General features: G+C 55.0%; 1 protein-coding gene across 1 annotated transcript in view; it reads right to left on the bottom strand.

The window, feature by feature from the left end:
- The window catches only part of bsnb (bassoon (presynaptic cytomatrix protein) b), a gene marked incomplete at both ends in the record, with an annotated part of 82,983 nt that overhangs the window by 49 nt on the left and 70,434 nt on the right, over nt 1–12,500 (bottom strand). Inside the window, 5 exons of the mRNA XM_084445761.1 lie at nt 341–490; nt 1,842–1,962; nt 2,743–3,731; nt 4,200–6,378; nt 8,257–12,500. The exon at nt 8,257–12,500 is cut by the window's right edge and continues 2,404 nt beyond it. Coding sequence (XP_084301887.1) covers nt 341–490; nt 1,842–1,962; nt 2,743–3,731; nt 4,200–6,378; nt 8,257–12,500 — 7,683 coding nt within the window. The remainder of the gene's footprint in view (nt 1–340; nt 491–1,841; nt 1,963–2,742; nt 3,732–4,199; nt 6,379–8,256) is intronic.

The raw sequence follows: 12,500 nt of genomic DNA, 5'->3' as shown, positions 1-12,500 counted from the left end.
GGAGAGAGAGAGAGAGAATGGCATTTCAAACGTCACGTTGAAGGAACTGCTGTACATTGTACTGAATTAAGAGGATGTGCTAATTGATGGTGTAGCCTACAAAATGCTGTGACCGTGAGAGCTATTTTTACAGCATTCATTCATGCATTCATTCATTCATTCATTCATTCACTTGTTCATTAATTCGCTCATTGTGAACGCACAACATTTACCGAGAGTGAAAACACTAGGCAGAGGGTGCAAAACTACAGTCGCTGAAAAACGTAAACATAAGAATACATCTATGTTGCATGTGTCTGACCTTTGACCCTCTCTCTCGGAGCCCCGCCCCTGTCCTTACCGTCGCCCAGCTTGCCCGCCTGCTCGGCCGCGCCCCCCTGGAGCATCTTGGTGAGGACGTTCTCCCCCTCGGCGGGCGGCGGCCCCGGGGCCACTCCGCTCCCGATACCCCCGGGCCTGCTGCCGATCCCCCCGGGGGTGGCCTTGGAGCCTGGCGCCACGGAGGTCAAACACAACGACGTCAACCGTCACTCCCAGCAGCCATCACACTGTCTAGCAACGCCTGAGCGTTCTGAGTGTGGCGGCGGTGTGTGTATGTATATATGCGTATACTAATAATAATAATTATTGTATATTGTATTTGTTCTGTTGTTATTTGTGTATCTGTGTGAACTCGTCATCAACACTGTAAATGAGGGAAACCTCAGTGCTTTACTAGTATAAATAAAGGTTTGAAATTAAATGAAACTAGATATATCTATACAGCCTGGATGCATGTATTGTAAGTACAGTACTGTGTATATATGTGAACTCCTAGACATCTATTTATACAGACTGGATGTATGTGCATATTTTTATTTTTATTCTATGCTATACCGTACAGATGCTTTACATATGGTTGTTTATAGTCCCTGTTCTTCCTCTTTTTTATGCTTACTAATCTATCTATCTATCTATCTATCTATCTATCTATCTATCTATCTATATATATATCTATCTATCTATCTGTCTATTGTATCTATCTATCTATCTATCTATCTATCCATCTATCTATCTATCTATCTATCTATCTATCTATCTATCTATCTATCTATCTATCTATCTATCTATCTATCTATCTAGCTACTGTATCTATCTAGCTATCTATCTATCGTCACTACTGGGGAACACAAACATAATGCCACCATCACAGACATGCTTGAGGGTGTGTGAGGGAGTGTTTCAAAGTCTGTATAAGACATAAAGAGTGTGATTGTGTGTGTGTGTGTGTGTGTGTGTGTGTGTGTGTGTGTGTGTGTGTGTGTGTGTGTGTGAGAGTGTGTGTGTGTGTAGTCACTACCCTCACTACTGGGGTGTGCATCACACTGGGGTGTGCATCATGGTGTGAGGGACTGTTTCAAAAGTGTCAGATATAAAGAGTGGGGTATATGTGTGTGTGTGTGTGTGTGAGTGAGTGTGTGCCTGCGTGTGTGTGTCTGCGTGCCTTTGTGTGTTTGTGTCCCTGCGTGCATGTGTGTGTGTATGTGTGTGTGTGTGTGTATATGTGTGTGTGTGCGTGTTCTACTGGGGAACACAGGCATAATGCCACCATCACAGACATGCATGACGGTGTTAAATTCTGTGTAAGACATAAAGAGTGTGATTGTGTGTGTGTGTGTGTGTGTTTGTGTGTGTGTGTGCACATGTGTATATGTGTGTGTGTGTGTGTGTGTGTGTGTGTATGTCTGTGTGTGTGTCTGTGTGTGTGTGTGTTCATGCATGTGTGAGAGCTAGTTGAAGGGGCCGTGGGTGTGAAGTCCAGTGCCGTCCACCCCAGTGTGAGTGTGCGTCAGCTGTCTCACCGATGCCGGTCAGGGGGGGCGTGGTCGTCTTGGGTGGCTGTGCTGCTGCTGCTGCTGCTGCTGCCGGGGCCGCCGCCTTCACCCCCCCGACCGCCGCCACGGGGGCAGCCTCCATTTTGGCCTGCCAGTCAGAAATGAGTGAGACACAACATTAGACGTCTCGCTCATGCTCTTAGATCACAAAGAGAGAGAGAGAGAGAGAACAGCACGGAGAGAGAGAGACTAGGAGAGAACAACACAGAGAGAGAGACACGGAGAGAACAACACAGAAAGAGGGAGAGACGGAGAGAACTGCACAGAGAAAGAGAGAGAGAGAGAGAGAGGGAGAGAACAGCAGACAGAGGGGGAGAGAGAGAGAACAGCACATAAAGAGAAAGATACTGTACAAGGAGAGAACAGCAGACAGGGAGGATTCTGTCCTCAGCTGAAGGGAGGTGTGTGTGCATGGCACAACACTGCTGCACACATGGGTCATACTACCCTAGTACTGTATATAATCACACTACCCTAGTACTGTATATAATCACACTACCCTAGTACTGTATATAATCACACGACCCTAGTACTGTATATAATCACACTACCCTAGTACTGTATATAATCATGCTACACCAGTACTGTATATAATCACGCTACACTAGTACTGTATATAATCACACTACACTAGTACTGTATATAATCACACTACTATAGTACTGTATATATATATATAATCTCTCTCTATATATATACATATTTATTATAATATTATATTATATATTATATATATATATTATTATTATTAATAATAATAATAACAACAACAATAATAATAGTAATAATAATATATAATATATGCAAAGCCCATCTATTGGACTCTAGAAGCAGCCTGTGCTATTTCGTTCTGTACTGAGGTACTCACGGCAGCGGGTGCTGGCTGAGCTGTTGCGGGTCCTGCAGCGCCCCCTGGTGGTCGTCCTTGGACCGGGCTCTGGCCAAGCTTGGGCTGCTGCTGCTGCTGCTGCTGCTGCTGCTGCTGCTGCTGCTGCTGCTGTGGCTGGGCAGCCCCCCCTCCTGGGCCCGTGGTGGCGGTGGTGGGTGGGGCCCCTCCGGTAGTGGCAGCGGTCCCCTGGGGAGGCTGGCTGTGCTGCAGGGCCTGCTGCTGGACCCTCTGGCCCGGCTGGCCCGGCTGGCCCGGCCCCTGGGCAGGGTGCTGGCCCGGCTCCGCCTGCTGGGCACCAGGCTGCCTGCCTGACTGTGGCTGGCTGCCGGTGCGGAGTTGTCCACCAGGGGGCAGCATCTGGCCCTGGGTCTGCTGCTGCGGCTGCTGTTGCTTGGGCGCCGCCGATGGGTCCTGTCTCCTGGAGGAGGAGGAGGATGAGGAGGAGCCAGGCTGCCTCTGGCCCCGCCCCCCGGCGCCGTGGTGGTGACCTGCGGCCGGGTCTCTGGAGGCGTACTCCCCGGAGTCCCGGGGGCTCCCCTGGGAGGAGCGCGAGTCAGAACCGCCACGCTTCTGGCCGGAGGAAGAGGAGGAGGACCCACGACCCTCGGAGCGGCCGGACGGGTCTTTGGGGTGGGTCCTCGACGAGCGGCCAGACCGCGGCTCTTCGGAGGAGTGGCGCGAGGAGGAGTGTCTACCGGCAGAGCCGCCGCCACCGCCGCCGCCGCCACCCCCGCTGCCATGGTGCCGATGGTCGCGGGGGCCCGAGGAGGAATGGCGCGGCTGGCCGTACTCGTCCTGGGGCCAGGGCTCCTCCTCCGGGGGTTCGTCGTAGTCGTGGTAGGTGTGCTTCACGTTCCCACGCCTGGCAGTGGAGGCGTGGCCTCCGGCGCCGTGGTGCCTGGAGCGGTCGGAGCGCGCCTCCCTCGGCTTCTCAAACCAGTCAGTCTCCTCTTGACCCAAATGATAGGCTTATTGGAGAACCAAAACAACGATTAAAAGTAACTTCCTTCTGTTTGAACTTTGCAGTATGTGAAAATGAGAGACATGTAGACTCAAGCCATGCAGTGCACCCAAAAAAAAAGTCCCAAAAACATGCAAAAAATGACTTTCAGAGCATCGAACAGCAAAAAAAAAAAAATCAGCCACCATGTTTTGTAAAATCACAAGACATCAACGTCACGAAAAAAAAAAAAAAAAAAAAGTCGGAAGCATGCACAAATGAAGAAAAAAAAAACAACGAAACAGGCAAATACGGCGTTCATGCATCGGGGCACAACATTCACCGCCTTTTTCACGAGACAGGACAAAGGAAGCCATCTTGTCGCTCCTGCGTCTTTAACATGTGACATGCAGCGTCTCCTTCGGCGGAGAGAGCAGGAGCGAGGCGTTCCAACACACAGTACTCAGGCGGCCATTTGGCATTCAGCACCAGTTACCTTCGCTGTCCGACACGGCACAGTGCATGTCGTCGACCAGGTACGGATCATCCGGCTTGTAGATGTGGCTCCTGGGCAGGTCCTTCATGTGGTGGTCCTGGACATCGGGCAGCGAGTGGCTGGAGCCGTACTGGTTCCGTACGTCTTGGGGGTCCAGCACGCTGCCGCCGCCCCGTCCGATCCCCACGGGCTTCCCCACGGGGCTCAGCGGACTCTCCTCCTCCGAGTTCTGGCTCCTCACGGCAGGCCGGCCGCTGCGGTTGCCGCGCTGGGACCTCTCCATGGCGTCGCGCTCGTACGACTTGCTCCTGTAGCCCGTCGTGTCCCTGGACGAGATCTTGTCCATGCCGTAGCCCGTCGACCGGGACCGGCCGGGGCCGTACACCCGCTCGTCCTCCTCCAGGGCCTCTCGGCTGGAGCTGCCGTAGTACTTCTGCTGGTCGTACGCGTTCTTCTTCAGCCCGTAGGCGATGTCGTCCTGCAGCTTCTTGGAGCGGGACACCACCGTGCAGCTGCCGCCCGTGGAGGTGGTCATGGTGTAGGAGGCCAGGTCCGACTCCACGTCGCGTGCCTCCTCGATGGGCGAGAACTTGGAGATCTTCTGCTCCATGCCTTGCTTCCGGTGCTTGCTGCGCTTGGAGGAGGAGACGACGGCCGGCGCCAGGTTCTTGGACGGATGCTTCTGGGTCCCGGAGCCGCCGGCGCCGGTGCCACCGCGCGTCCCGGCGTGTTTGTTGTAGTCGTCATAGTAGTAGGACGACCCGGGGCCACCGCTCGCCGCCGTGCTGGTTCTGCCGTCCAATGCCCCCTGTTGGTGGTAGCCGAAGGTGCCCGTAGGCCTTCCGTACGCATCCACGGCCTCCTCCCCGTAGACGTTCCCGCGGGCGGGGCCGTTCTCGCTCCCGTAGCGACCCGCCGGGTGTCCCAAGGCGTCGGTTGGCTGCCCGCCGCCACCGCCACCACTCTCCTTGGTCAGCTCGCTGATGTCGTCGATCATGACGTAGTTCCTGGGGATATTCTGCTCCAAGTTGGCAGCGTAGACGCCGTCGGCCGCGTAGGCAGCGGTGGGGCTGTCCGCGGCGTGCGTCAGGCCCGGCTCGGCCGGGCGGTACTGCCCGTAGCCGACGACAATGGCGCCGGGCACCGAGGAGGAGGAGTAGACGGAGCCGCCGAAGACGGCGTCCGGGGCCGACGTGGCAACAGACACCGCGGGGTTGCTGATGACCTCGTAGTTGGTGGGCAGCTTCTGCTCCAGGTCGGCCAGCGAGGTCTGCCGGAGCCGCTGGTGGACGGTCAGGATCTCGGCCTGCGGCTGGAAGGTCAGACCCTGGCTGGGCTGGAAGGGGCCCTGCTGGCCCGGGTAGGGCAAGGGGGCGCCGGTAGGCTGGAAGCCCAAGTGGCCGTGCTGCTGCTGCTGCTGCTGCTGCTGCTGCTGCTGCATGGCCAGGTCCACCTGGTAGGACGACTGACCGTAGCCATAGCCGCCCTGGGTCTGGTAGCCCGGGGGGTGGGGCTGGAAGGTGCCCGGCTGGGGCTGGGAGGCGGTTGGGTACTGGGGTGGCTGAAAGCCTATCTGCTGGTAGGCGGCGGGCGGCTGGGGCGTGGGCGTGGGCTGGCTCGGAGCGTAGGGGTAGGACACGTAGGTGGAGGTGGAGGGATACGGCGAGGCCCCGCCCAGGTCGTTGGTGAACTGGCTGAGCGGCGCGGTGCTGGGCCGCGCCAGGAGGCCGTTGCCGTCGAACGTCCCCGCCGCCGCCACCATCCGCAGGTTGTTGAGCTCGCTGTCCGACATGTAGTCGCGGGCATCGCCCATGCAGCGCAGGTACGCCAGCTCCCGGCGCTCGCGCTCCTTCACCAGCGTCTCCTTGCGCTGGGTGATGCCCAGCTCCAGGTAGCGCAGCTTGGCGTCGATCTCCTTCTCCTCCTCCTCCAGCTCCGCCTGCTGCTTGCGCAGCTTGGTGGACTCCTGCTCCACGGCTTTCAGCTCGCTCAGCAGCCCCGCCTTGGTGACCCCCTGGGAGGGCCGGGGCAGGACCCTCTGGGGCATGCCTGGGGAGCTGTACATGTGGGACATGGCCGGGGTGACGATAGGCAGGGGGATCTGCTCTGGAGGTGGGCTGGGCAGCGTCCTCTTCACCTTCCTCATCAGAGAGTTCTGCTGCTGCTGGAGGGAGGCCATCTGGGCGGAGGGGGAGGCAGAGAGGCAGAGTCAACACGACATGTGTTAAGTGTTACGTGTTAAGTCGGACTAATTGCACGAGGTGCTCTGATATTGCGGTTCTCTGTTCTCCTTGTCCCTTGATGTGACTGAACGGGCTAGTAACATTTTATTTCAAGATGAAAATACATCTTAGTGCGGAGCAGTTTCAATGCCAAGTACAATTCTGAAGATACAATAGTCTGCAATTATGGTCATAAAATCAATAATGTCTTGGAGGAATAATGTTTTTTTTTTTAAGTCTAATGAAAATGAAACGTACACATCAAATGTAAGATGTTACAGTAATGTGAAGAGATTGACAGACCAATGTTAATATACTTCACATGAAGAGGGAACGTTGTGGATGCTATGCTGTATAAAGAATCAGATCTTATTAGTTCCCAGTCATAATAGTATCACAGTCCTTTTCATATTTCTCAAAAAACATGCCCTTACGTCAAATATCAGTGTCCACAATAACACTCGCTTAAGAGCAATTTTTAGCAAATATATAGTAAAGTTGAGTTATATAAAGATGCAAATGGAAGTTCAAGTCGACTACTCTTACGGCTACTTACAATTTAGGAGTTGTGTAGACCCATGGTGAACATAAAGAGTATCCATGAGAGAGACATATTCTTAGTATTAACCAGCCAGTGCAAACAAAGCCAAGCATCTCTGAAATCTTCCTGTGATTTCTGTGTGTCTCAGTTCTTCAGACTGCCTTCACACACCGAATGCAGAGTCAGAATCAGACTTTACTTTGACCAGCTGCGAACGAGTTGCAGGACAGCAGGACTGTTCCATGCTGTGAGTCCCTCTGGCATCTCTGAGGGCTTTGCCAGATATAGACGGGTGAACATGACACAGAGAAAATACAGGATGGCAGGGCAGAGAGAGAGAGTGGGAGAGAGGGGGGAGGGAGAGAGTGAGAGAGAGAGAGGGAGAGAGAGAGAGGGCTAGAGAAAGAGAATGGGATGGGAGAGGGAAATGAGAGGAGAAAGGTTTGAGAGGGTAACAGGAAAAAATGAAACTGAAAATTCTGCACAAAAAAAAATTGTGCTGAGAAGAAACAGACAGAGGTAGAGAAGGAGGAGAAGAGCTGAGGGAAAGAGGGACCAGAGAGAATGCTTTAGAGAGAGAGAGAGAGAGGGAGAGAGAAAGGGTGAGAGGGATGGTTCCTGGTGCCTGGCATAGACAGCTGCTCTCCTGAGAACATTCTGTTGTTGTGTGCTTTGATGCCAAGCCCTGTGTGGTGCATCTGTGCTCACACGCTCTCCTCTCCTCCTCCTACCAAGAACAGGCTACTGTACTGTACTGTATGTACCCTGTAAATACATTAATATTCTTGGCACGTCATCTAAGTCAAAACGTATATAGGTTCTCGCTGTATATATTTGCATATTTTATATCTGCTTTGGAACATTAATGTTCAGAAGATGTGACAACTTCATAGTAATTTGAGTTGCATCAATCTTCTAGTGAAATGAATATGAGATCACAAATCAATAATTTGAGTTACCATGTGGCTGGTTAATGGATTTTTTTTGTCCTCTGTGCTGATGTCTGCACCTATCATGTTCCTACCTACCATGTTGTGCTGCTATCATGTTCTGTTGCTGTTGGTCCATTTTTGTCCTCCTTTTTATTTCATTTTAATCCCAACCCCCACCCCTACAGCAGGCCTTTAGCTGGCCGTTATTGTAAATAAGAATTTGTTCTTTACTAACTTGCCCGGTAAAAAAAAAAAGAGAATAAATTATTGTTAGGGACATTTGATCATAATAAAAAAGATAAAAGCACAATATTACCTCAAGGTCAGAGTTATAATGGTGACAATCATAAATGACTATATACCTGACTGTTGGAGAGCGCCTGCTGGTGGTACGGCGAGAACCTGTTCTTGGCGGGGTCCTCCGACGTGGGGCTGAGCGGCTTGGGGTCCGACATGGAGCGCTGCACGCTCTTGATGGGCCTGGGCAGGGTCTGGTGGCGCTGGGGCGACTCTGCGGTGAAGGCCTTCTGCTGGGGCGTGACGTGGGCCTTGTTGAGCCTCTCCTGGGAAGCGAAAGTGGTCTCCAGCATGCGGTGTGGGGACAGCGGGGACACCGGGGAGTACAGCACCTGGGGGGACTTGGGCGGCTGGCGTGACGGGGACTCGTTCTGCTGCTGACCCTGCTGGTAGCCGATGTCCAGAGGGTCCGGTTTCCGCCTCTCGAACTTGGCCACTCCTTGGAGCCGCGGGGAGGCAGGGTCGGCCGGGCTAGAGCCCACCATCTGCAAACTGGTGGAGTAGGGACTGATGGTGGTGGGCACGCTAAGCTGTGGGGCCACCACGCCCTGAGACTGGGCCTCCGGGTCTGTCTGGCAGGCCAGGCTCTCTCCTTTCTGGGTCCTCTCGGGGGCCGAGATGTAGTGCAGCAGCTCCACCTTGTTGGTCTCGGCCATGGTGATGTGGATGGCGGGCGAAACCCGGCCCAGCTGGTCCGGCTCGGTCTGGCACGAGGAGTCGTTGGTGGTCTGAACGGCTATGCTGGAGGAAGACACTTTGGACAGCGGGCCTTCCGACTTGGTGTCGGCGCTAGATTCCGAGTGCTTGGGGAGGCGTGACCTCCGGCGCCTCACAGGCTGCTCCCACTCCGCCTGGTCCTCGTCGTCAGTCTGGACGCTGCAGTCGGCGATGCGCCTGGTCCGCCGGCGCCGGTTCATGTACCTGTCCTCGCCATCCTCCTCGTCCGTCTGCACGCAGCTGTCGGTGATCCTCCTCACCGGCTCCTCCTCAGCACCTTCCCTCAGACGAGGCATCGAGTTCTGCTTCTTCATGGCCCTCGACTCAGACTGGTCATCGCTGGTCCTCAGCGACATCTCCGAGGCCGAGCTGGGGATAGGCCTGGCGGCCACCACCGCTTGCACCACCTGGCCGTCCTGCCAAAACTGGACACTCTGGCCGTCCTGTTGGATCACGCGACCGCTCTGGTCACAGATGATGAAGCCCTGGGGGGTCACCGCTCCTCCTCCTCCTCCTCCTCCGACCATCATCCCTTGCATGGCACCCTGGGTGGTCGTGGCTGCGGCCGCCGCGGCTGCGGACGCCGCAGATGCCGCCGCCGCCTCTGCCGCCGCCGCCACCGCCGCCGCCTCCACCACCGCCGTCTTCTGCCGCTTCTGCTCCTCCAGCTGCTGCTGGAGCTGCTGCTGCAGGGACTGGATTTGGTCCAGCTGCATCCTCTGCTGGGCGAGCTGCTCACGCTGCATGACCAGCTGGGTCTCCCGCTCGGCCTGCTGCTGCTGGAGGACCTGCTGCTTGATGGTGTGCAGTTCCTGGATCTCGCGCTGCACAATCAGCTGCTCCTTCTCCCGGTGCCGCTGCAGCTCCATGCGGTCCCGCTCCAGCTCCTCATGCAGGCGGAGCTGCCGCAGCTTCTCCAGCTCTACTCGCTCCCGCTCCAGCTGCAGTAGGTGCTCCTGCTGCAGCCTCAGGCGCTCCTCCTCCTTCTCCGGCTCAATGGGAGCCGCCAGGGTGGTGCTGGCTGCTGCTACAGGCGCACCTTGCGGGGTAGCTTGGGGCAGGGATTGTGGCTGCACTAATGCCTGTGGCTGTGGCTGAGTTATCGATTGGGGCTTAGACTGAGTTTGAGTCAGGGATAAAGCTTCAGTTTGAACTGGTAGCTGCTGAGTTTGCAAATGTTGCTGGGATTGCATTTGGGCCTGCATCTGGGAATGCATTTGGGCTTGCATCTGCTGAGATATCTGTGACTGGACTTGAGGCTGTGCCTGAGGGCCTGTTGTGACATTCTGCATCGGGATTTGACACTGCTGTATCTCTTGGTTCGCGGGGAGTCCCGCCGACTGAATTGGCATTGCGGTCGTTTGGACACCGGCTACTGGTACAGCTTGCGCACCCAGATGAGTGACAGGCTGCACTAGCGGTAAGCCTGTAGCAGTGTGCACCGTGACGGTTGACGTAGGCTTCCCAAGGTAGACCGGAGCATCCTGGACAGAGGTACTTGTGTCAGGTACAATTCCAGCAGGGGCCAGGGCTGTTGTTGGGAACTGGTTGGTGGGTGGAGGGTACCGGTAGGGTCCCTGCGTGGACAGAGGCATCCTTGGGGTCACGTGAGGCAACCTGGCGAGGCTAGCCAATGGTACAGCCGTCACGCCTGCAGGATACGGTCGGTATATTGCTCTTGGCGTGGCCCGCATGACAGAGGAAGGCTGGGTGGTAATGGGCAAGGTAGAGGCTATAGGGGTGTTAATGGTAGAGTAGATCAAGCCGTCAGCTCCTCTCATAGCAGAGGGGTACAAGGCTCGTATACTCGCCTGTCTGGCATTGATCAGGTTGGTCAGGGCGTGGCCATGTGCAGTGGGCCTCCCGTCAGGGCCATACAGAAGGGTGGCTCGGATCGACGCTAAGCTTTGCTGTAGGTTGAGCCTGCCTGCAGAGACCGCTCCTCGTCCACCAGCGTACTGCATCAGCTCAGCGGAGTTAGCATACCGGTTCCCAAACTGGTCCATCGAGTTAAGAGCCGCACACATCCTGCTGATCTCCCTGGCGGTCGTGGCACTGTACTGGGCCAGGTTGGAGTCCTGTACACCTGCCAGGTCAGATGGGCCATAGCCGTAATCTGCGTTTATGTTGGACATGGAGCCATACCTCCTAAGCGGGAGAGGGGGGCCAGCGACATCTCCTTGATGGCGCAGGTCAGTGTAGGATCCATACTGCGCCCCCATGCCAAGATACCCACCCTGATAGGCCTGATTCACGGTGCTCAGGTCCACAGCCAAGTCCCCTGGGTCAGTCCTCTGATAATACTGAAGCCCTGCGTCAGACAGGTTGTTGTCAGATATGGAGGGTTGACTCCTTCCTGGAGGGGCTAAGGTATATGACTTGCAATCTTCTGGAACTCCCTGCATGCCAGCTGCCTGGAAGCCATCTTTTCCCAATTGTTGTTGTTGCTGCTGTTGTTGTTGCTGTTGTTGTCGCTGCTGTTGTTGTTGTTGCTGTTGCTGTTGCTGTTGCTGTTGCTGTTGCTGTTGCTGTTGCTGTTGCTGTTGTTGTTGTTGCTGCTGCTGACCTACAACATAATGTGGAGCAGGGGGAGGTCGGGACACTTGCGTAAGTTCAGTGGTTGGGTCTTTGTCTGTTGTAGTTGTTGTAGGCTTCTGGGCAAAGGACCTTGCACAGCTACCCCCGAAGGGAAGTTTGTAAACGACATCACAACAGGCTACTTGGTTCTCTGGTTTCATCTGTCCAGTTAGATCCAGGACCTGGGGAGGAGGGGGAGGTGGCTCATCTCGCTTCACCAGCTGAGTCACTGTGGTCGACTGTGACGCGTTGCTCTCATCCAGTTGTACCATCATGACATGGGGCTTGCCTGTGGACAGGTTCATGACCGTGGGCTTGTTCTTCAACTCTAAGACTACCCCACTATAGAGGTCATGTGGAGTACTAGTGGGTGGAGTAGCCCCTGGAGCTGGTTGTGGAGGGAGGGGAGCTACTCTTGGAATGGCACTGACACTAACTACAGGTTGGGTACTGCCACTACTGGTCTGGTTCACTATGAGGTCTTTCTTCAACAACAACGGCTGGACTTGGTTAGCTAGGTTGTAGCGAGCGAAGGAGGACTGTTGGTGTTGTTGTAGTTGCTGCTCAAGGAGCTGTTGCTGCTGTAGAAGCTTCTGCTGCTGTAATTGCAGCTGCTGTTGCTGGATACCCAGGTCCTCCAGACAGGCATCGATTTTGGGAATGGATGGGTCTGTGACCGGAGGTTTGGTTTGGGTTAGACATACCGCTGCTCCCACACCTTGTCCGAGATCCACACGAGATCCCATCTGGAGTGGATCTCCGTACACCTTTGGCCCTGATATAAACATGGAAGCCGCTACTGTGACGCTCACCGTTGTCGGGGTCGACACCGCCACGTATGGCTGCTCTTGTGAATTCAAGTTCATGATAAGAGGCTGCACTAATGTGTGTCGACTTGACGGTTGCTCGGAACCAAGGGAGTATCTCCTTGAATCAGACGCCAGAGAAGTTAGGTCCATCCCCTGATCTGTCATGATGATTGGGGCAGGCTTCATCGGTGCCCTCAGGTCCACCA

This window comes from Borostomias antarcticus (genome assembly GCF_949987555.1).
Source record: "Borostomias antarcticus genome assembly, chromosome: 11".
Lineage (NCBI taxonomy): Eukaryota > Metazoa > Chordata > Actinopteri > Stomiiformes > Stomiidae > Borostomias > Borostomias antarcticus.
Note: the sequence above shows the minus strand (reverse complement) of the source record. Positions and strands in the feature narration are given on the sequence as shown.